The sequence below is a fragment of the Eurosta solidaginis genome, chromosome 1 (genome assembly GCF_040869045.1).
Source record: "Eurosta solidaginis isolate ZX-2024a chromosome 1, ASM4086904v1, whole genome shotgun sequence".
NCBI classification, from domain to species: Eukaryota; Metazoa; Arthropoda; class Insecta; order Diptera; family Tephritidae; genus Eurosta; species Eurosta solidaginis.
The window spans coordinates 66,579,464-66,602,194 of NC_090319.1; the positions used below are offsets into that span (position 1 = coordinate 66,579,464).

The 22,731-nt window shown below is 38.4% G+C and overlaps 1 protein-coding gene across 16 annotated transcripts in view; it reads left to right on the top strand.

Annotated features, from left to right (window-relative positions):
* TMEM216 (Transmembrane protein 216) overlaps nt 1-22,731 on the top strand; it is a 53,527-nt gene that overhangs the window by 17,091 nt on the left and 13,705 nt on the right. For 11 of the 16 annotated variants that reach the window (XM_067757742.1, XM_067757743.1, XM_067757750.1 and 8 more), the window contains 2 exons: nt 9,751-10,668; nt 15,281-16,401. In XM_067757742.1, coding sequence (XP_067613843.1) covers nt 10,446-10,668; nt 15,281-15,474 — 417 coding nt within the window. In that variant the 5' untranslated portion in view covers nt 9,751-10,445 and the 3' untranslated portion in view covers nt 15,475-16,401. Of the gene's footprint in view, nt 1-9,735; nt 10,669-15,280; nt 16,402-22,731 lie in introns of all 16 variants that reach the window. The other 5 variants (XM_067757781.1, XM_067757777.1, XM_067757770.1 and 2 more) reach the window with 3 other exon arrangements.

Here is a 22,731-nt window from a genome sequence, read left to right on the forward strand (position 1 = left end):
AATAATCGATTGCATTGATTCTCATAAGGTTGGTCGAATCAGCTGTTATAAGGTTACCGATACGGTTACCGATAAAGCACCAATATCTCCAGCTGTAACCACAGCCGCTAGATGGGTCTCCTAAGCATTATCTAAGTGAGGATAGGCGTTTTCTTTCACGCGCAAACGAAACGTATACGCGTGTAAAAAAAACACGGCTAATATTTCTTTTATCTTACTCGATTTTTTGCTGGGTAAATTTACCTACATGAATAAATTCATCATTACATTTGGAAGTGTGTGTATGTGTGTATGTACGTATGTTAAATGTAAATGCCTAAATTATGATTAATCAACTATGTATGTAGCAGCGAGACAACTCATTAGAATTCCATCATCTTTGTCGAGGTCTTTGCGCTTGGTCATATTCATTGTGTCTGAACTTTTGCTTTGTTGTTGTCTTCAACAATACGAGCGTCGACCCATTCTACCACTCCTCCTCCTCCACTTATATTAGTTGCATACTTTCTTTCTTGCATAGCTTCTCACGCCTAAGTTTTTCTTCTCCTTACATATGTTTTCATCTTGATTTTCGTGCCATTTTATTAAGAGACCATTACTCATATGTAAGAAAAAAAAAATGGGGGAAAAGAAAAAGTGTGCTGAATTCAAAACGAAAAATGAAAATACTTTTTTAATTATTTCTAGTACAATACGTTAAAACAAATGGGAAAGGTCAAAGTCGCACACGTTTCTTTGTAACGATAAGTGTTCATCCAAAATCGCAAAGAGCTCAGCAGATCTGTAATAGTTACGATGAGGAATGCAACTTTGGTTCGGAATTTAAGAGCGATACCCCTGCATACTTGCCCAGAAGCGAACCGGTGGTTTTCATTCGTAAATAAGGGAAAATAAACCAATTCGGAGACTAATAGCCAATAAGCCTATATGCTTTGATCCTAAAAATATTATTTAAGTTAATTGAGCTTCACATAAGCGACAACATATAACTCTGCCAAATGGATGCAGCTGAACTACAATTAACAACCTTTAAAGAAGACCATCTATAGGGCACTTTCACGATTTTTGATGTGGGTTCGATATGTTTAGTGACCATCAGGGGCACTTATCAAGGAAGGATGGTCACTCCTTGGGATACTGGTAGTTAGCGAAGAACAGAAGGACAGTCCAACATGCTGAGGACTTACTGATGAACTGGAGTAAAGTCAACTAAAATGGAACTTCTTATGTTCAGTAGAAAAACAGAAATTCCCCTCTTCAGTTTGTCGAGACTGAGCTGCCATCACCTTTTCACAAACTGAGGATAAGTTTTCAGGAAGAAGTGAATTCTGCCGTTGTATGTATGTCATCGACGGCATTAACAATACAGAAAGCCTTGAAAATTGGGAAAAGACTGCTAAGAAAGATAAGGTCTCAATTATCAGCCCATCTAAAAAAGCTACCTACGGTCACTCAGCGATATCAAACGATGTGAGGTAAATGGTATAAGAACGGATCCAATGAATTACACAGACTAATTCACGTTAGTTCTTGACTTCGAGATACAGAGTGTACAGTATCTGTCGAGGCAGGTATGGGAAGGAGCGTTGGATAGTTATAGGAAAATAAAAGAGGGATAAGGGGCATAGAATATTCCCGCGGGAGATATGCCTGTCGTAAAAGTCGACTTAAATCCATAGACCTAGAATATTTGATGTGGTCGTGCTAGTACTTTAATGGCGATAATTTCCGGAACATGCCGGTTCAATATCCGGCAAAGGACTATCACCATAAAGATCAGTAAAGAATGAGCTTCTTCGTCAAACTAGAAAAATGTCCTACCTTTGTTCAGTTATCAACAGTCCCACAATATAGGCATTCCAAGTGAACAGAAACGTCTCCGTACAGAAGTGTCGAAAATTCACACTCACACACTCTCAAGTTAACCGAACCGAAATAATGCCCTAAAATTTTACCAAAAATACGGCGTATGAAGGAAGGTTTCAAAACCAAGGCTGAATGATAGCGGTAACCTTCCGCCACACGCTATGAGGAGACGAATAATAATTAGAAGGCACCGGGTAACCACGAACTACCGGCAGAGCTTTTTAAACAGGGAGGCGAAAGGTTCGTATAAGGCATGCAGCAACTCCTATGCAAAATGTGGTCACACGAATCATTCGGGGTATGCGTGCTTTATAAAAGAAGACTAAATCGAGTCCCATTAATTCCGTAATAATTAGGAATGTAATTAGAAACATACGAAACCAAACTAGGTAGAAGACAAGCTAGCTGCTTATCGTGTTGTAACTTCCTGCATTTCTAGCAGTAAATGGCTCGCGTTTCTTGTTACGAAAAGGTCATTTCGGTTACGGCGGTCAAGCGTCAATTAATGATAATGATGTATGCATACAACCATGCGCGGGCTTCCTTAGCTCTAATTTTCACATTGACTTTCCACGGCAACAAGCTGTTCAGAACTACTCCTAGATATTTTTTACTTTATGTCCCCTACATCTATCTTAGGCGAAGTCCAATTCGGGACCTTATAGCTTCGAGTTATAAGGACCAGATCCATCTTCTCCACGTAGATGGTTAGTTAGATCTCAAATACCGAGGCACGTATATCTCAAATCGGCCTATCCACCAGCGATCTGATACGTCAAAGGTCCTTCCTTTCTGTTTCTTAATAGCGTAATTTGTTGAAAACGGTCAAAATCCTCCATCCAGCCTGCCAAGAGGCAATAGCAAAGTATTTACATATGGTAGTTTATTCACAAACAGAAAATTCTTAAAACAATAATAGAACACAAAACTCCATCAAGAACTGGAAGGGGAGTGGTATCATGAAACGAATGTTAAAAAAACCATGTGGATAGTAGGCCAACACTCCGCCGGGACTATTCCTCCTCTACACCTCCACTTTTACCTTTACGTACCCACAGCTTACCATAAAAATAATCCGTTAGGAATGCTACTAACAGACCATAACTACAGTAAGCACTAAACGACCACAATAACAGTGGGCACACATGACAAGGGCCTTAACAAGGATTACAAGAAGGCAAAAGCAAGTCATCAGGGGGCAATGCATATAACAAAGACTTTGAGATTAACTGAATTGAGAAGGGTGAATATGAAAGTCGTGTAAGTTTCCACACAACAATACATCAGCCGGCCAACGCTGCAAACGGTGTAAAAGAAGTGTTGCGTGTATAGAAAAACATTTATGTAAGCATTTGGAATGCAATCATGTTGACCAACACTTGACATACAACAACAACAGCAGGATAATAATAAACAGAAAAACAACAAAAGTTAACAAGGAATTGTTTTGAGCAGTGCAAGATATATGTGCCGACCTACAAAAAGCAGATAAATAATAAACATGAATCAAACAATAAAGAAGTCAGCGGAGGTACTACATTACAACTAGACTTCAGACTGAGAACGAACTAGTTCGAAGACAGCTTAACTTGGCCATTAAAGGTGGTCGCTTCAAAGCGAAGAACGCGATGTGCCATTTTATTGTTATCTTATGGCTCAATGCGTCATAGTGAACCAACGGGGCAAAAGCGTTTCTATATATCTTTTCCTTGAGAAATGCTCAATTAGGTGGTAACCTTGTAAAAAAAAAACTCTAAATAACAATGTATTCTGTAAACAAAATTTCATAAAAATGGCTAAGAAAGCTTTTGAGATAGTAAAAGATATACACTTAAAGAAAAAGTCTGGTAAAGTCAACCGAAATAAGGGTCACTTCAACCGAAATTTCAGTCAATTTTTATCCATCGCAACAAGGTGTTGAATCAACTGCGCACAAATCGTAGATTCGTAATTGACCGTTTAAGTAGTCAAATGAACAAAAAAAGTTGTTGCGACAGCTTAGTATGAAAGTACCTATGTTGCAATATAAATAAATACATGTAAGGCGCGATAACCTCCGAAAAGATTTTAGGCCAAACTTCTCTTCCAATTTGCATCGTGCTCCTCTTTAATTTTTCTTACAAATTGGCGGGACGCGACCTACTTGTTTTATGCCGACTCCGAACGGCATCTGCAAGGCATATGAGTTTTCACTGAGAGCATTTCATGGCAGAAATACACTCGAAGTGCTTGCCGAACACTGCCGAGGGGCGACTCCGTTTAGAAAATGTTTCTTCTAATTGAAAAAGCTTGTTTTGAAAATTTTGATGTTGCTTTTCCCAGGGTGTGAACCCAGGGTCTTCGGTGTGGTAGGCGGAGTACGCTAGCATCACACCACGGCGGCCGCCATATAAACACGTAAATATGTGAATACATAAATACACATGCTTGCTACATATACATACATATGAATATAGAATGAAAATAGTTGTCACAAAACTGATTCTCAGTTCTGCAGCTCAGCTCATTCTCAAGTTCTTCTCTCGCATGTAGTTGCCACACTTGATTGTTTCGAACAAAACTTGAGTAGAAATGTTTTTTGACGTAACATTTTAAAAAGAGAACTTGTAAGTTATATAAAAGTAAAGAATCAAATCGCAGGAAGGTAATTCACCACTGGAGTAACTTTACATGTAATTCGGCAAGTTTAATTTTCGTAACACTTTAAGTTGAAACTATTCCAAAACAACTCAAACTTTTATTTTGTCGGAAACATCAACATTAAAAAAGGATGTTTTCTTATTATCTTACTACATTCGTTCGCGTGAGTGAAAATTCATTTTTACTTGAGTTTTTACTTGAACAAAATGTTACTAACTTTGGAAAAATCCAGTTCGTTCAAGCAAAACTTTTGCAACAAGAGGGCGCAATTTTGCATTTCGCTTGGACGAGAAGTTGCAAAATTGTACCCGATAAATAGGTGTCCCGGTATATCGTTATTTTTTGCACAGTAAATTCGAAAAAGGGGTTTTTCGTTTTGTATTGATTACTGAAAAACTGGTTTTTTTTATTTTTTTCCCATTTTGTGTGTTTTTTCGGTTGGATGGTTTTCTTGTTTTGGTTTTTTTTTTAACAAGTGGCACCATTGTCATAAGTACTTTGTACTTAGCGCAGTGAGCGTAAAATTCTCTTTGAAATTTGCTCATATATTGACAGTTGATCGCGGTTGAAACGGCCTGTAAGATCAGTTGTGCTAACAGAAAAATCAGTTAGATTGATAAGGAAACTGTGAATTTTACAAAATTTTGTTAACTTAAGAGCGACAATTTCTCTTCTGTTGAGATGACTAAACCAATTTGTTCGCTTGACAAAGAAGTCGGTCGAATTAACCATAATTCGATCAATTTCACCGAATCTCCGTTAAGTCAAGAACAACAGAACCGATTTGTTGATTTTACTAGCACCATTTCTTTCAGTGTATAGAGAAATAAATTTTACGAGTATAGATGGCAACTCCCGTTATAAATATCTTTGCTAAAATAACGGCGATGAGCTGTACAAGCTCTACGCAGGCATCAACATAGTCCAGCGAATTAAAACGCAGCGGCTACGCTGGCTAGGCCATGTTATGCGAATGAAAGAGTACGCTCCGGCCAAGAAAGTGTTTCTATCCGAACCCGCCTATGGAAGCAGAGGTAGAGGGCGGCCGCCACTGCGCTGGAAGGTCCAGGAGGAAAACGATTTAAACTCCCTTGGTGTGACCAATTGGCGCCGGTTGGCACAGTGAAGGAGCGACTGGCGCGCCTTGTTGGTCGGACATAACCGCTTAAACGGTTAAGCGCCAATTAAGTAATAAGTAAAATGTTAATAGGGGGCAACCATGTAAAAAAACACAAGTTGGAAAGTTTTAATGTAACATGATGTCTGTATACAAAATTTCAGCCAAATGGGTTGAGCCTTTCGAAATAGCAGGCGATAACTCTACTTAGAAATAGGAGAAGGAAAGAAAGGAAAGGAAAGATTTGAAATTAAAACCGAGACCGGAACCGTAACCGGCTGCCGTTTAATTAATTTGTTATGGAAATGTGAAAGGTTTGTTTTCGACGCCATATAGGCACGTTATAAATTTCTATAGACGAGTTATCGTTTTTTTCGGCGAGGTATAGATGAGATATCGATTTGTGAAACTAGTCATCGATAATAAAGGCTACCGGTACTTCATCGACGATTTATCGGTTTGTTATCGGGTTATTATCGAATATTTGTCGACTATTTATTGAAATTTTTATTGATATGTCATCGAAAAGTTATCGACATGTTGCTAATTTATTATAGGTTTGTTACCGATTTGTTTTCAAAGAGTTATCGACGAGTTATCATAAAAGTATCGGGTGGTTGCCGAAAAGTTTTTGTTATCGGCGTGTTATTGATTTATAATCAAAAATGTATCGATTTGATAACGAAAAGTTATCGATTTAGTTTCAAATTCTCTTGTTATCGATACTTTATCAATCTTTTATCACAAAATTATAGATTTTTGATCGAAAATCTATCGATTTATTAAAGGAGTATTACCAATTTGTTATTGGCGCGTTATCGATTTGTTATCGCCGTCTCATGGGCTAGTTATGAAAGAGATACCAATAAAACTTCAACATAAAATCGATGGCTCAGATATAATCCGTCGGATCGAAAGCCGTTAAGAAACCGATGACTCGGAGATAAAAAGTCGATGAAAACCCAATAACTTGACAATAATTTCGTTTCCAATATGTAGATAAAATAATAACTCTTTTGTTACCAATGAAAAGCCACGAAGCTCTTCGCAAATATTCCACAATTATTTTTTTCCGGTGAATTTATCTCTGTTGTTGTTTAACTTCAACATCTGGGCGACACCTCGCTAATTTTAAATTTAATTAATAAATAAAAATTGTTCTTTAGACGTACACGAGCACAAAAAGATTGTTTTAATTTTGTTGTTTCAGACACCATTTCATTATTTTCACTTAACAGGATTGAGCTAGGATTTTTTTGGTCAGCTAGAACTAGTTTGAGACTGGTATATTTCCTTCCGAAATCTGACAATTGACATGGCTGACTACATGGAAAAAAGACACTTGGGGTTCATAGTAGTTGTGAGTTGGCTGCAGTAAGTGCTGGGTCGAATTTGACTGCAGGGTATAAGCAAGTAGCATGTGCTTGTGTTAGCATTGGTCATTCAGTTGACATTTGAAATAAACAACTGGCCTCTTTACCTGCCTACCTAGCAAGGAACAGCTGACGAGCAATCCAAATATATTTATGTATTTAGATATATATATATACAATGCAATAAATATGATTAGTATGGAATGCGCCTGAGATTAGTCACAAGAGAACATAAGATTAATAAAACTTCACATACTCACTCGTTATATGGAATGAAATGTTTTGTTTCTTTCTAGTATGCCCTTTTACTACCCGTATGTCTAACCTCTAGTCTAGTTTTATTGAATCCCATCGGGTTAAAGTCTTTTTAAATGAAACGAGCCAGACCCGTGCGCATCTTGCGCAACCAAAATAAAAGTCTCTTATCAAATATCAACAGAAATCAGCCGTTCTATTAACTTAAATCGTGCGCTGCCATCTAGCGTATAAAAGAAACTGCCGGTAATGCAGTGCAAATATTCACAATAGTGCCATAGTACAAATATATTTCTTTGTGTGCTCACAATCGTTTATTTTAATAAAATATAGCTAAACAAAAGCGCTACGACAAAATTGCCCAAAGCTCGCTAATAGCCCGAATATCCATATTTACAACCAAGACTTTATTTATAGATTTGGATTCCAAAGAAGAGCGAAAAAGGGACCCGTACATAAAAACAGCAATTAGAAATAATATATATGATGGTTTTTAATTCGAAATATCAAGGCAAATTCCAAAACATATAAAATTTAAAAAATGGTCATACTCAGAGCTCAGAGAACAAAAATTTAACCACCAACATATTTTCTGTTCTCTATATAAGAGCTGTGCATAGTGAAACTTTGGAAAGCTCCCCCACCATTAGTACGGCTGTTTGGCATGGCCACCTCGTTATCTTTTTCATCAAAACTACGTAGACTCTTTGGCCTTTGCTTATAAACAACTCTGGTGGTCGTAAACGTTACTCATACGCCCTGTATCCCCACATACAAGACATTCACTTTTCTATATTTTAAGTCACTACAATGAGTACAATGGTCCAAAATTACTATTTAAAGATGGATAGAATACCGTTATACGAACTAAGAAAATTTGTAAACATTTCTTTTTTATAACGAGCTAGCAGACCCGGCAAACGTTATTCTGCCTTAAATTTGGTCTATCTGCACATATTTAAAGAAGATTTTTCCATCTTACTCTGCTCCCACCCACACACAAACTTTTTATTAATCCTTTTGTTCACTCCTGCCTCTCCATTTCTCCTTCTCTGCGTCTCCTTTTCCCTCTCCGTCTTCCCCACTTCTTACCTATCGCTCTATCTTCGTCGCACTGTATCTCTTTTTCAGACTCTTTCTCCTTCCCTCTTGTCTCTTCTCATTAGTTCTTCTCATTCTTCTCCATCCCTTATTTCCAGTCTCTGAGGGTTCCGAGTTCCTGTCTCAGTCCCACTCCTAGTCTCATTGCATCGAACTATTTTACGATTAAGATTATCTGGGTCCCAGACCATAGTGCTATCCCAGGCAACTGTCAAGAGGGTCTCTTAGCCCGCATCGGTGACACCACTTTTGGTCGGAAGTGGATGGCAGGAGGTTTACCGAAATAGTTTGATTTACTATGGTGAATGGGGTTGTGACAGGGCACTATCTAATGGGAATTCATGCGGTAAGTCTGAATACTGGAAACCCCATCCTGATGTAGCTGTATGGAGGAAGATGAGGTGGAATCATCGAATCAGTTTACGATTAATTTCCCAGCTTTTGCCAGAACTAGGCGAAAGTACTTCGGTTGCAACTCACTTGCATCTCCGGGGATTTATCCAAGGTTGAGATCGGTCTCATTCGAAAATTAATCGTTGCTGCACAACGATTCTCTATGTAGCTATAGCAACATTACAACGGACCTTCACGTTGTCCAAGTGAGCTTTCCCTACCAGGGCATCTACCACCTAATCTGACCTAAGCAAGCATTTCATCGTAAGCAACAGTATAATTTGTACAAAATGTGTGTATGACCTACTAAAACTTTAAAACCTGTCGCAGCAAAACTCCACAAACTACCCTGCGGTCTGCGATTGATCTCTTTTGCCCACATTGTGGTATAATTGATCCCCTCTAGTCCCTTTTGGGTATATTTGGCATCAGTCAGTTTGAAATTTATGTAGCCAATTGGAAAAAAAAAACAATAAAAAACATACAGCAACGAAATGAATAAAATAAAAATATTAAACGTGATTGAATAGAATTATTTAAGAAAAATGCGGAGCTCTATACCACACCCAAAATACTAGGACCATATGTTCCACTATATGTTTTTTTATTATTGTACAACACCAATACAAAAAAAATTTTAATATTGTATTAAATTTAAAAAAATTGTAAAATTCGTAAGAATTCCCGTACGAGTAGAAAGAAGACTTGTCCGACAGTACCCATAGGCGAGCAAAGAGAATCTGTCCGACAGTACTCGCAGGGATACAAAGAGGACGCGTCGAACAGTACCCAAAGGGATACAAAGAGGAAGTGTCGAACAGTACAAAATTGATCTGTCCGACACTACCCGTTCGGGCATAAACAGGTACAATTGGTCTCTCCATAGAACATGCTCAAAGAAAAGGGATCACTCCAACCCATATAAAGAGATCAGAACTGGCTATAGTCGCATATTCCTTTACGACTCATCCCGGATTTATCCTAGACTAGTCGAATTTTTTGCAGGGTACCAACGCACATTACATGCGCATATGGAAAACTAATGCAAAACCAAAACTTTCGGCATCAACAAACGTACAACAAATAAATATGCAGAGTAAATCTTTTGAAAACAAAAGCAGTGTACACAATGGGAACACAAAACAAACAAAAAAATAGAAAATAAAAACAAAACGTTCAAAAAAAACTTAAACAACAAACAAGCAACAGTTCTTAAACGAACAACGATCAAAAGCCGACCAATAAGAGCAAGCATTCCAAACAGTTTACATCCCACTAAGTAAATCCACAGAACACATCATCTTTACAATCAAATAAATAGCTAACACAGCCGCGAATCGACGTCATCACCAAAGCCAAGGCGAACGACACCCTTATCACTGAAACCAACCTAAACGCGAACTTTATAGACGCCAACGCCAACAACAGTACCATTTGCCGCCAAAACGACGGGCCGCACTAGTAACACCAACACCAGCATCAAGCGATACACACCGACATTAAAAACGTATTAATATAACGGTTAATCTTTAACTAGATATATAGACAAGTCAAAAAAAAAAAAAAACAAAAAAAAACTTAAAGTAACCCAACGTCCATAATCCGAACTAAGTAAGTGTTCGACTTCGACAACCAACTAACCCGCCGACCGTTGGTAGAGCAGAATAACCATTCAGCTCCATACTCGGTGACGTATTCTCATGAAAATGAATGCCAGTCTTATTTACGAAATTCTCATGTATTTAAATTCATTTTACTTTGGTATGTATGCAACATTCGAGATTGGTGTCGGTGTCCTCAAAGCAATCGGTTTGAATTATAATTCGGATGATCTGACGCGTGATGGATGTATATTATTAGCAATGTGTATCGTCGAGACAATACGAATTGTATTGGGTCGGAAAAGCAGTTTAAGCAATCATGGTATGTATGTAAATTTTCATAGATTATCTTAAGATATAAAAAACACGTGTCACAACATTTTCGGCCGCGATGAACCCCTTAAACTGCTGAATCGATTTGGAATTTGTTTTGCACCCCGTGTGTAGTTTGATCTAACTTGAGACATAGAATAGGTTATATCTCAGTTTATAGTCGCAATATTATTTTATTGCACATTTTTTTATTTGTTTATACGTAATAATAAAATGTTACGTATACGCAGTGGCACTCATATTTTCAGGTGGTGCGGATATACTTCCGTGTAATTGCTTGGTGTTTAATTAAACAACCTGCTTATCAATAAAAAATATTATAGCGAATGATATCAAGTATAGCACATCACCAGTCCCACCGAGAGGGGGCGGGGGTTTCTGACGGGGCCCGCGATTAAGAGGTACTATGACATTTTTTTTAATTCAGGAGAGTCTTTAGTTGTGTAGAGGGTAATTTTCATACCTCTGGGTGATTAGGGTCTCGAGATATAGGCCAAAACGTGGGCCAGTGAATGCCTAGACAGTGTTTATGCAATATGGATATCAGATGAAAGCTGTTGATGAGTGCTTTAGTACACAGTAATATTGTGTCCAGAGACGGACTGGGACTGGGATTAGGACTAGGACTGGGACTGAGACTCGGAGTGGGACTGGGACTGGGTCTGGAATAAAATATGTACCACCCTCTGGGACAAGCAATAAAGGATGCAGAAGAATGAGAAGAAATTGAGAGAAGAGAAAAGAGAGTAGGAGAAGGAGATTGAGAAAGAGATAGAATGAAACGAAGATGGAGATAGATGAAGCGAAAAAGACGGAGGAAGGAGTGAATAAAAGGATTAGGAAAAAGTGTAGAGGGGGGGAGGGCAGAGTCAGACGGAAAAAGCTTATTAAAATGTATGCAGATAGGCCAAATTTAGGGCAGGACAACGTCTGCCGGGTCTTCTAGTTTTTTATAATAATTATTCCGGTTATTTGCTGTTAGTTCTGTTTACTACAAGCTGGAAAAAGAAGCGGTAAAGATGGGTTTGATGGTGAATGAGGACAAAACGAAGTACCTGCTGTCATCGAGCAAAGAGTCAGCGCATATGCGCCTTGGCAACCACGCTACTGTTGGCAGCCATAATTTCGAAATAGTAAAAGACTTCGTTTATTTGGGAACCAACATCAACATTAGCAACAACATCAGCACTGAAATCCAGCGAAGAATCAATCTTGCCAATAAATGCTACTTTGGACTAGGTAGGCAATTGAAAAGTAAAGTCCTCTCTCGGCGAACCAAAATCATACTCTACAAGTCACTTATCGTACCCGTCCTGCTATATGGGGCAGAAGCATGGACCATGACAACAGCAGATGAAGCGGCTTTGGGAGTATTCGAGAGAAAAGTTCTTCGAAAGATTTATGGACCTCTACGCGTTGGCGATGGCAAGTACCGAAGAAGATTTAATGATGAGCTGTACGAGCTATACGCAGACATCAACATAGTCCAGCGAATTAAAACGCAGCGGCTGCGCTGGCTAGGCCATGTTATGCGAATGAAAGATGATGCTCCGGCCAAGAAAGTGTTTCTATCGGAACCCGCCTATGAAAGCAAAGGTAGAGGGCGGCCCCCACTCCGTTGGAAGGACCAGGTGGAAAACGATTTAAACTCCCTTGGTGTGACCAATTGGCGCCGGTTGGCGGAGCGAAGGAGCGACTGTCCCGCCTTGTTGGACGGCCATAACGTTTAGACGGTTAAACGCCAATTAAGTAAGTAAGTAAGTAAGGTTATTTGTTGTTGCTAAGTCGAAAAAGGAGTAGAGTATTCGGAATTCAGCTAGCCAATCACAATTTGCCTTTGTGAAGATGAACTTGGAGTGAATGGATCCAGATGTAAGTGACTCGTTGTGTTTTCTAAGATGTTTAGGTTAGAAATTTGTTTAGGACAGAGAAGCAGGCTTAGACCTGCCTATTGTACATTATGGTACCACTAGCAAGAGCTTTTATTATTATTATTACTAGGCCTAGAAGCACTGCTACCTTTCTGCAGATCTATTGCGCATGAGCTTTCAGCCTAAGCGCAGAGAATGTGAACCGGCGTTCCATCCTCCAACTCGCAGACACGACAAATTTGAGGATCGGATAGATTTAACTTACTTAGGTGATATCGTAGACCACAGTGTCCCGTATAGTACCCAGTGAGAGTTCTTAGATTAATGAGTTTGGCTGATACTTTCGTTGCCGGAAGTATAAATAGCTTGGCCTGTCTTTGCACTGGAAAGTCAATTTAGTGACGTCTGAATTGTTTAGTTTCCCAGTTACTTATAGTTTCCCTGGTGTGCGCTTTTGTAAGTCCACAAAAGGGCTCTGGATCATAGAACGCTGCTATAGCACCCTGCTTTGCTAGGTAATCCGCATGTTCATTAACTTCGTGCCCCTGATGTCCGGGAACCCATTCTAACAAAACCTTGTTTTTGGCTCCCAGGTCATTAAGGATTTCAGTGCAGTCATCCACTAGCTTAGATGTAACTATGTAGGATTGCAAGGCACGCAGGGCCGCCTGGCTGTCCGACATAATGTAGATGCTCTTCAATGTTGAGCCTCTCCGCAGACATTCTCTACCGCATACTTCAACTGCATGGATTTCTGCCTGAAATATGGTGGGATCGATTTCTTGAAGTTCGGTACATAGATGCTAGGGTCATTATAGGGATTCCCTGTTTCCCAGTGGGTCCTGACCACAGTGGACGCTTAGTGAGCCTAGTGTTGCCTCTTTCTCTATCAGAATACGGAAGGGAGGTATTCCCACTAAAGCTCTAAGTGCATCAGCAGGGGACGTTCTCATCGCACCCGTTATGCCAACGCAAGACTACGATGTTCCAGTATTCACCAAAGTCCCATAAAACTTGAACACCGTATTAAATCCAATTATACTAGCATATTTCGAAGTTCGCAGAGTCAAAGACTGCTATACAATCGCAGAAGCATCAGATGTTTTCCCCGATGTTTTGTTCTTGCCAGGCTGGAAAAGAAGCAGTTCCATAATTTTTATCTCATACTCATCATCGAAGATGCGACTTAATTAATTTGTGTCCAGTCCTATGTGTTCCCTCTTGCCAGGGATGGTAATTTATCGCTCTTGTGAAGGCTTAACCGAGGTTGATAGTGCCTCACTCGTGGCTGATTGGCTAAGCCACTTGCGCTTTCGCCGCTTTTACGCTTCATAAGATGGTGGCCGGACCGATGTGACAAAAAATGCGAGCCTCCTAATTCATGTTGTTCTGCGGTTATCCATTAGGGGGCTTACATACAAAGAGTATATTCGGCTATTTTTGAATGGAGCCTTACCAACATGGGGCCAACTCGGGAGGTAATGATGGTCTAACAGCAGTGACGATAGGTTATTTCCCATTTTTCAATGGTGCATAGCGTTTCAAGAAGGTGCATAGCGTTTGTCAACGAAGCACCGTCTTAAGCAATGTCGAAGCAAAGGCAGTTTATCGTCAACAATGTATTGTAACGAATATTAGCAACACTAAGGGATACTATCATCCCTAAGCCGATACTAAGCAGTCATTTGTATGTACATAAATAAATCAATCATTATGTCTACACCTATATACATACAAGCAGCGGAGAGATACGCACAAACACATGCATGAATCTGAGATACTCACAAAAGTATGCAATCATCGGTGGAAGTATTACCCACATATGCAAGCGCATATGGCTATGCGAGAGGCTATAAACGTGCATCTCTATAGTTTATAGCTAGTAAGTTTATAGCTGGTAACTAAGTAGTAAATTCTAGAAGTATGCGAACGAGACAGCAAAGAGTATAAAAGGAGCGAAAGCTGAGTAAGCAGAATCAGTTTGATTTAAGCACGCTATCAGTTGCGAGGTATAAGTGTTATTGTGAAGTATTTTCAAAGTAGTATAATAAAGACCATTTTGCATTATTGAATATTGGAGTTATTTACTCAACAGTTTAGCGATACAAACGTTAGGAGAAGGTTGCAAATAAGCGGAATTTCCTTAAATACGTTACAGTATCATACATTGTTGCAACGGCTGGGCAGAAGAGGTTGGTCACATTCCTAAATTGTGATAAACAAATACATATCTCACGCTGATTAATATTTTAATCTGATATTGAGATAACAAAATCATTGAAAGAGGGATACTGAGACAAGCTCGGAACTCGCGGTGGAGTTGCCGTGCAACCGGGTGCTATTTACCCGAAATGGAATAGGGGGGTTAAATAGTTCTCCCCGGTCTCACCAAGGCTGGTTGACTTGAACACCCAATTCAGCCCATTGGAACCAACTTTGTTGGGCCGGTGATCAACGGATATTGATTAGCGTTTAAGTGCAGTGTGGGGTTTGGTCTTCCAAGACAGGTACCCACGTGACTTTAGCACTCGCATTCATACTACATAGTTCTCTGATATCAATAACAAAATAGTTGTATAAAGCAATATGAGCAAGTCTCGCTAATTAAACACGGATGTTAGCTTATTTAGTTTACTCGTTCCGAAGAAGCTCGTGCACAAACACCCTGACACTATATATATATATGTATAAATCATAATCAATTTGTCTTTATTCTCTTTTTCTTTTTAGCTTGGCAAGCGACAGCGTCTGTCATATTAACACTACCCAGTCTTGCTATTGTTATTTATTTATGTTGTTTTCAAACTTATGTTCTTAAACTCGAAATTATTCTGAGTGCCTTAATGATAGCCCTCCAAGGTGCTGAATTAGTGTATGCCGGTGTCTTCATTTGCACCATGTGTGGTGATAATACGTATACCTAACAGTTGGTAATAGTTTATAGTATAAAGGTCAAATATGAATGATTTATCCACATTGGATGTTAGTTACGCGCTATCCATAAAGAGCTCTAACACCAATGTGGATGCCAAAGGTGCCAGCTGATGATGATTGTGATATGAGTGCATGGAATTATGCTATCGATGCTAAGTAATATTACTGACAAGGATGTCTCAGTACGAAAACGTAAGCGAATATGAAAATATTGAAGTAAGATGATCAGGAAAGGGTAAACGGCAATGAAACGTGATATACATAAATAAAATTCGAAATAAATTAACATCACACAAGGCGAATCCATACCAGGTGGTGGCAAAGCGAATTCAACCAATTCGCCGTGCAGTGGAATGTCAAGTCAAAACAAATTTTCATTGATTTTGATTAACTGACATGTTGTAGTTCAAGGCATTGTATGGAAAATAATCAAGAAGAAGCAATCAGCTGTTGAGATAACAACACCTGGTACTGAATTCGCCTTGAACCAACATCAACCGGCATAAACATTATGGCAAGATGGCAATTATTTCATTTATAGACACAAATAACAAAATAAAGATCTGGGCAAAATACCAAATAACACACAGAAGAACAACTCCAAAGAGGTCAATATAAGTAAAAGACTAAACAACAGTCAAGCTTATTTAATAGAAAAACGTGGATAATGACAGATCAACATTTTTCAACGAAAGATCTGCTATGTACTCATGAGTATGATGCATCAGCACCAAGAAGAAGACCGGAAATCCAATCGAATTGCTATCAACAAAATTGGGCACAATTTTGGTTTATCATTTTATAAAAAATGCTGAATTTAATAACCCGAAAAGTATTTTAAATATCTGCAGCTTAGCGGGATAATTAACGAAAGCTTTATCTCGCAAGGCTGAAATATTTATCTTCAGAGGTGACCGGTGAGTAATATTTGATTTATTTAGGGCCAAATTATGTATAGCCCAATTAGCCACTTTTTCCTGTATGAACCTAAAATTCGTATAACATATATCGGATCAATCACACATTTCTGTGAGCCTCAATAAACTTTTTCATATAGATGCCTTCAATGCAATCTTATGCATGATGAGTAGGTTGCACGTGTTTTTATGGAGAATGGCAGATTGAGCGACATTAGCGCCACCTGACATTCAAATGTTGGCAAAATCCAACTTTAACATACAAATATTATTCAACTTTTGCTTCATGCAAAGCACAAGAAGAAGAATTCAACTTTTGCTTTGGCTATGGGTATGCGTTATTGATTCTTTACTCATTTCAAAGTATATGTTTGCCACAATTAAGGTATGTGACCAACCTTTTCAACTGAGAGGTGACCAACCGCCTCGGCTTTAAGTGCTTTCACACTTTGCAAGTGAAGAAAAAAAAAAAACAAAAAAAAAAGTGAAATAATTTGTTTCCCACTCCTTAGTACTTTTCTCACATTTTTCACAGCTCAAAACTGCTTTTTAACAAATGAATAGGAGACAAATTATGTTAGCAAGTATTTTTCTTCTATAGTGAAGATGTTTATAACAGAGCTTCGCGAAATTTTATATGTGAATGGGGAAGGCGAAATAAGTTTAATTTGCTAAGTCTGAATTTCCTTTATATTTACAAACGCTACATCATGCGTGATTTTGGCGATGCTACTGGCATGCATAAGACTGCGTTGAACGCATATATATGAAAAACTTCATATATTGTTATCGAGTGTCACCCCCAAGATCTTTGGGTGACTGACAGTCGGTAGCGTAACGCCATCGACATGAATGTCCAATATATGCGCCATCTGTTCCTTAAAAGTTTTAAACATAGCGGCCGTGGACTTGGTAGGCAATAGTAACAATTCGCACGAGGTGAATAAAACAGAAATACTGGGTAGATAACTATTCATTTTGTAAACTAATTCGTCTATTGAGGGACCAGGGCCCGTTGCCATTATCGTGCAGTCGTCGGCATAGGATATGTTGGTATCTCGTTCTGGTGGTGAAGCGCGCTTTGATATGTATAAATTAAATAGAGCCGGAGATAAGACACCACCCCTTTTTTAATGCTCCTAGGTTTCTAGGTCTTGCTCTTAAATTGAACCGATGCATGCCGGTGAAGGGGTGAACCTTCTATGTCTATGGGACATTGGAACCTGGGGATGGGGAGGGAAGGATGGCCTGAAGGTTTAATGTGGCCATATAAATCGTTCCCGAGATGGGCGGGGCTAGCCCTTATTGGTGCTGTGTTACCGAAGCGTACCGGATCTGTATCCGGCAAAGGACCATCACATCGATAACACTCCCCAAGACCTTCGGGGAGTAACCTTATCGCTAATTAAGAAATCATAAAATTTTGCTAAAACTATTCGCTCAGTGGCAGAATTTATTTAGCAAACTTTAATTGAAATTGTTAAGAAATACATAAAAATTCCCAGATTTTTCCTACAGACTATATACCAAAACGTGAAATCGGATTACCTTTTTCAAAACACCTATTCCGTCATCAGGAAAAATGTAGAAAAATTGTTTTTTCTGAATTTCGCCTTCTGAAATTTGACTTTTGCAATTTCACTTCTGGTGTGATGGTAGCGGCCACCGTGGTGTGATGGTAGCGTGCTCCGCCTACCACACCGGATGCCCTGGGTTCAAACCCCGGGCAAAGCAACATCAAAAATTTTAGAAATAAGGTTTTTCAATTAGAAGAAAATTTTTCTAAGCGGGGTCACCCCTCGGCAGTGTTTGGCAAGCGCTCCGGGTGTATTTCTGCCATGAAAAGCTCTCAGTGAAAAGTCATCTGCCTTGCAGATGCCGTTCGGAGTCGGCGTAAAACATGTAGGTCCCGTCCGGTCAATTTGTAGGGAAAATCAAGAGAAGCACGACGCAAATTGGAAGAGAAGCTCGGCCTTAGATCTCTTCGGAGGTTATCGCGCCTTACATTTATTTTTTTTATTTTAATTTCACTTCTGAAATTGGACTTCTGAGATTTGACTTCTGAGTTTTGACCTCTGAATTTTGTCTTTTTGAAAAAAGGGTTCTGACTAATTTTTCTGAAAAAATTTGTTTCTGAATTTTTGTTTTCTGAATTTTTGGGGGACACCCTTCTTAGCATATAATTTGAATTAAAATCAATTTAACAAAAAGTAAGGGCGGGACTGTTTTCGGCTGTGCCGAAGACTTCATACCTTTCATGAATGGGGCTGAACAATAATCTTATCCCGTTCGTAATCTCCAAATAATTGGATGTATAAGATAAGAAATATATAGTGAACAGATGTACATACCTTAACGATTTTTAAGATAAATATAAAATAAAAGATGACAAAAAACCCCCTTATCTGAACAATCGGTTGTATGGGATATATATTATATATAGCTCCGATCGAAATGATTTTTTCATGATATTTTAAAATAAATATCACCAAGTTTAACATTTTTATATTGGAAATTAAGGGAGAAATTGCCAAAAGTCTTTCTTTCTGAACGATCGGTTGTATGGGATATATACTATATATAGCTCCGATCAAAGTGATTTTTTCAGAAAATCTTCTATAATATATTAGAATATATATCACCGAGTTTCACGTTTATACTTTCTAAATTAAGGGAGAAATGGCCAAAAATCTTTCTATCTGAACGATCGGTTGTATGGGATATAACTATATATAGCTCCGATCAAAGTGATTTTTTCAGGATATCTTCTATGATTATATATTAGAATATATATCACCGAGTTTCACGTTTATACTTTATAAATTGCGGCAGGAATGACCAAACCCGTCTTATCTGAACGATCGGTTGTATGGGAGATATATGTTATAGTGGTCCGATCCTACCGGATATGACAAATGTCTAATATAATACAAAAATACATCCTTGTGCTAAATTTCATTGAGATATCTCAAAATTTGAGGGACTAGTTTGCGTTCAAACAGACAGACGGACGGACGGACAGACGGACATCGCTATATCAACTCGGTTTGTCGCCCTGGGGTGGCTTTCCGTAATTCGATAGTCGACACTCGTTGATTCGATACTTCAAGTCGATATCGAACGTTCGATGATGCCATTTTAGTTCCCGTTTCTTGGTATGATCTCTTTCGTTTGCAGATTTCAAAGGGTGTTTAGAAAGCTCTTTGGAGCTACCCAAATATTTTCGTTCATAAATAGAGTTTGTTTCTTAATCAATGAAGAAAAAATCCTTCCCTAAATAATCACCAAAGCATAAAATTATAACTTTCAAAAAGGCAATTCAACACCTAATTTGGTATCGAACAGTTTGTATCGAACGTTCGATACGACGCGTCGACAATTTGTGTTACGGAAAGCGAAAACGATTATTTTATACTCGTTCTTGATCGATATCGAATTACGGAAAGCCACCCCTGATCAATTCGGTATACTTAATGGTGAGGCTATCTTCTATATTTCTCAACGTTACAAACATCGGACCAAAGTTAGTATACCATTTCATGTTCATGAAAGGTATAATAATTCGTTAATGTATTGCTGAATACAGGTTACGTTATTCGGGAATCGAGATAAAATTTAAAATTTTCCAATCTAAGCTGTCCACCTCGATGATTTTATACCATACATATTTTAAAGTTTCAACTATCAGATTAAGGTCGAATGTGCATAGCCTCCTATCTTTGTAATATAACACGGTTTTTTTTTTCAACCTTAAAACTTTGTTCTAGCAGCGATCCCTCTTTGTAGTGAACGACGAAATTATATTGTCCTTTTGCCAGCGATGAATTTGGATATATATTGTAACTACTTTGTTACACTGGGCGTATGAGTAATATTAGTTGATTTTAAATTATGCTTTAAACGACGAAAAGAAACGAGGATTCACGCAATTTTTAGTTACACGTCCAAATTTAGTTGGTTAACTGTGTTAGCAACCATGAAGAAAAGAGTTAACTTTAATCGTTTAGGGCTTTCTCATGTTAAGTTGGTTAGGACGTTGTTATTATTTTTGCTGTATTTTTTTATAATTTTCGAAGGGGTACTCTTTACAACTCTTTTTTATCGGAAATATACCCATCACTTTTGCACTTGATTCACTTCATCATTTCGTACACTTCCATTGCACTGATCACTGCTTAACAATCAAATATGAATTAAAAAGCATAGCGCCCGATTACCGAACCCGACGACACATCTCGAAAACAAAAACACACCAACTAAATTCAAGGGATCGTCCGAAATGACCAGCAAGAATGGCGCTGCTATCTTTATGCAGATGCTAAATAAAATATTTTCTATGCATTGCTAAAATTTGCTACAAACTTATTAAAAATAGCACAAAACACCACCAACGTTAGTCGACACAAAAACATAATTAGCAACAACAACAACAACACCAATATTAGGCTCTTTATTTAAAAAAATGAAAAAAAAAAAACAACTACATACAATGATGTACCTACTGAGTGCATGACTATGTCTGTCCGTCTTTCTGTCTGTTTGTATACGCGAGTGTAAGGTGTAATAATCTACCCTAATTAGATGCAAGCAAAGGCAACAAACGCAATTTGGCTACAGCTGCAAATGACGGCAAAATTATTATAAACTAAAAATTATTATAAATTAATGTAAGTAAAATTACCTTTGGGTTACGTTGTCTGAATCCAGTGAACTACGAGTAACAACATTGCTGAATTCATAAGTATGCGACCAGAGACGAATAGAAAGACTCAGAGAGTGGACATAAACCAAATAAGAACAATAAAATCGGAGTGAGTTATACTTAATATACATAACAACAGCAAAAAAGCTCACGCCTGTACTCGTGAAGTTCGATATGTTTACAATACCGGTGTACGTCTAGGAAACTAAAGTTTTTAAATTATCAAGATCTCGCAGAAACCATGCAGAAGTAACTTTTACAGAAATAAATAGTTTTGGGTTTTTGTGAAGCGCTTCTTCGGCTCGCTATTGGTAACAAACGATACCAACAAGTTATTATTTTATTATCAACTTATTATCGATAGCGCATTATTATCGTTTATGGTTTGTTATCAGCATGTTATCGCCGATTCAATGGATTCCTATCAACGAGTCACAGTGTTATCATCGATACCCAATTGATAGTACTATGATAATAAATTTCTGCTCTATCGATATCAAATCGTTAACTTTTTGATACCAAACCGATAGTTTTTCGATAACACGCGAATAACAAATTGGTAGCACTCCGATAAAAAATTACTTAATTTTCAATATCAAAACGATTTCCTTTTAATAACAAATCGATACATGTTTTAGGCGGCCGCCGTGGTGTAGAGATAGCGTGCTTCGTCTACCACACCGAGGATCCTGGGTTCACGCCCCGAGCAAAACAAAATCAAAATTTTAGAGATTTTTTCCATTAGAAAACAGTTTTTCTAAGTATAGTTACCTCTCGGCAGTGATTTGGCAAGCACTCCGAGTGTATTTTTGCCATGTAAAGCTTCTCAGTGAATACTTATCTGCCATGTAAGTCCCGTCCCGCCAATTTGTAGGAAAAATTGAAGCGAGTACGATGCAAATTGGAGGAGAAGCTCGGCCTAAAATCCCTTCAGAGGTTATTCTAGCCTTAAATTTATTTATTTTTTACATGTTTGGCGGCATATCGCCAGATTTTCGATAAATAATCGATAACTTTTCGAAAATAATTCGGTAACCTTTCAATAAAAAATCAAAAAACGTATGATAACTCATTAGCAGCGTTGACTGCATATCGATGCCAACATGAGCGTCTGACCACTTATGCTCCTGCCATTCATCGCATGGTCGCATGGTTAGGTTAGGTTGAACTGGCCGGTCCATGAGGACCTCACATAGACTGAATAAGTCAATAGTGTTACCAGAAGTTTGTTTTAACGACCAAACTGAAAAACCCTATCAAAAACCAGGACCTCTGTTATAAAATAACTCCGTCCTCTTGGCAAATACTAGAAGCTACGTAGGACCTAAGCCACTTGCTGCTTCTAGATCTGACAGCTGTATCACTCCTAATAGCTGGAGTCTTAGCCTGGCAAGCGCAGGGCACGAGCACAGAACGTGCTCGATGGTTTCCTCCTCCAACCCGCACTTCCTACATCTGCTATCACTGACGAAGCCTAATTTAAAGGCATGTGAGGCCAGAAGGCAGTGTCCAGTCAGAATACCCATCATGAGTCTACAGTCCTCTCTTTTTAATGATAGAAGCAACTTTGTTAGTCTAAGGCAGTAAGACCTACACATAATCTTCGACACTTTACAGCCCCGCGCTTG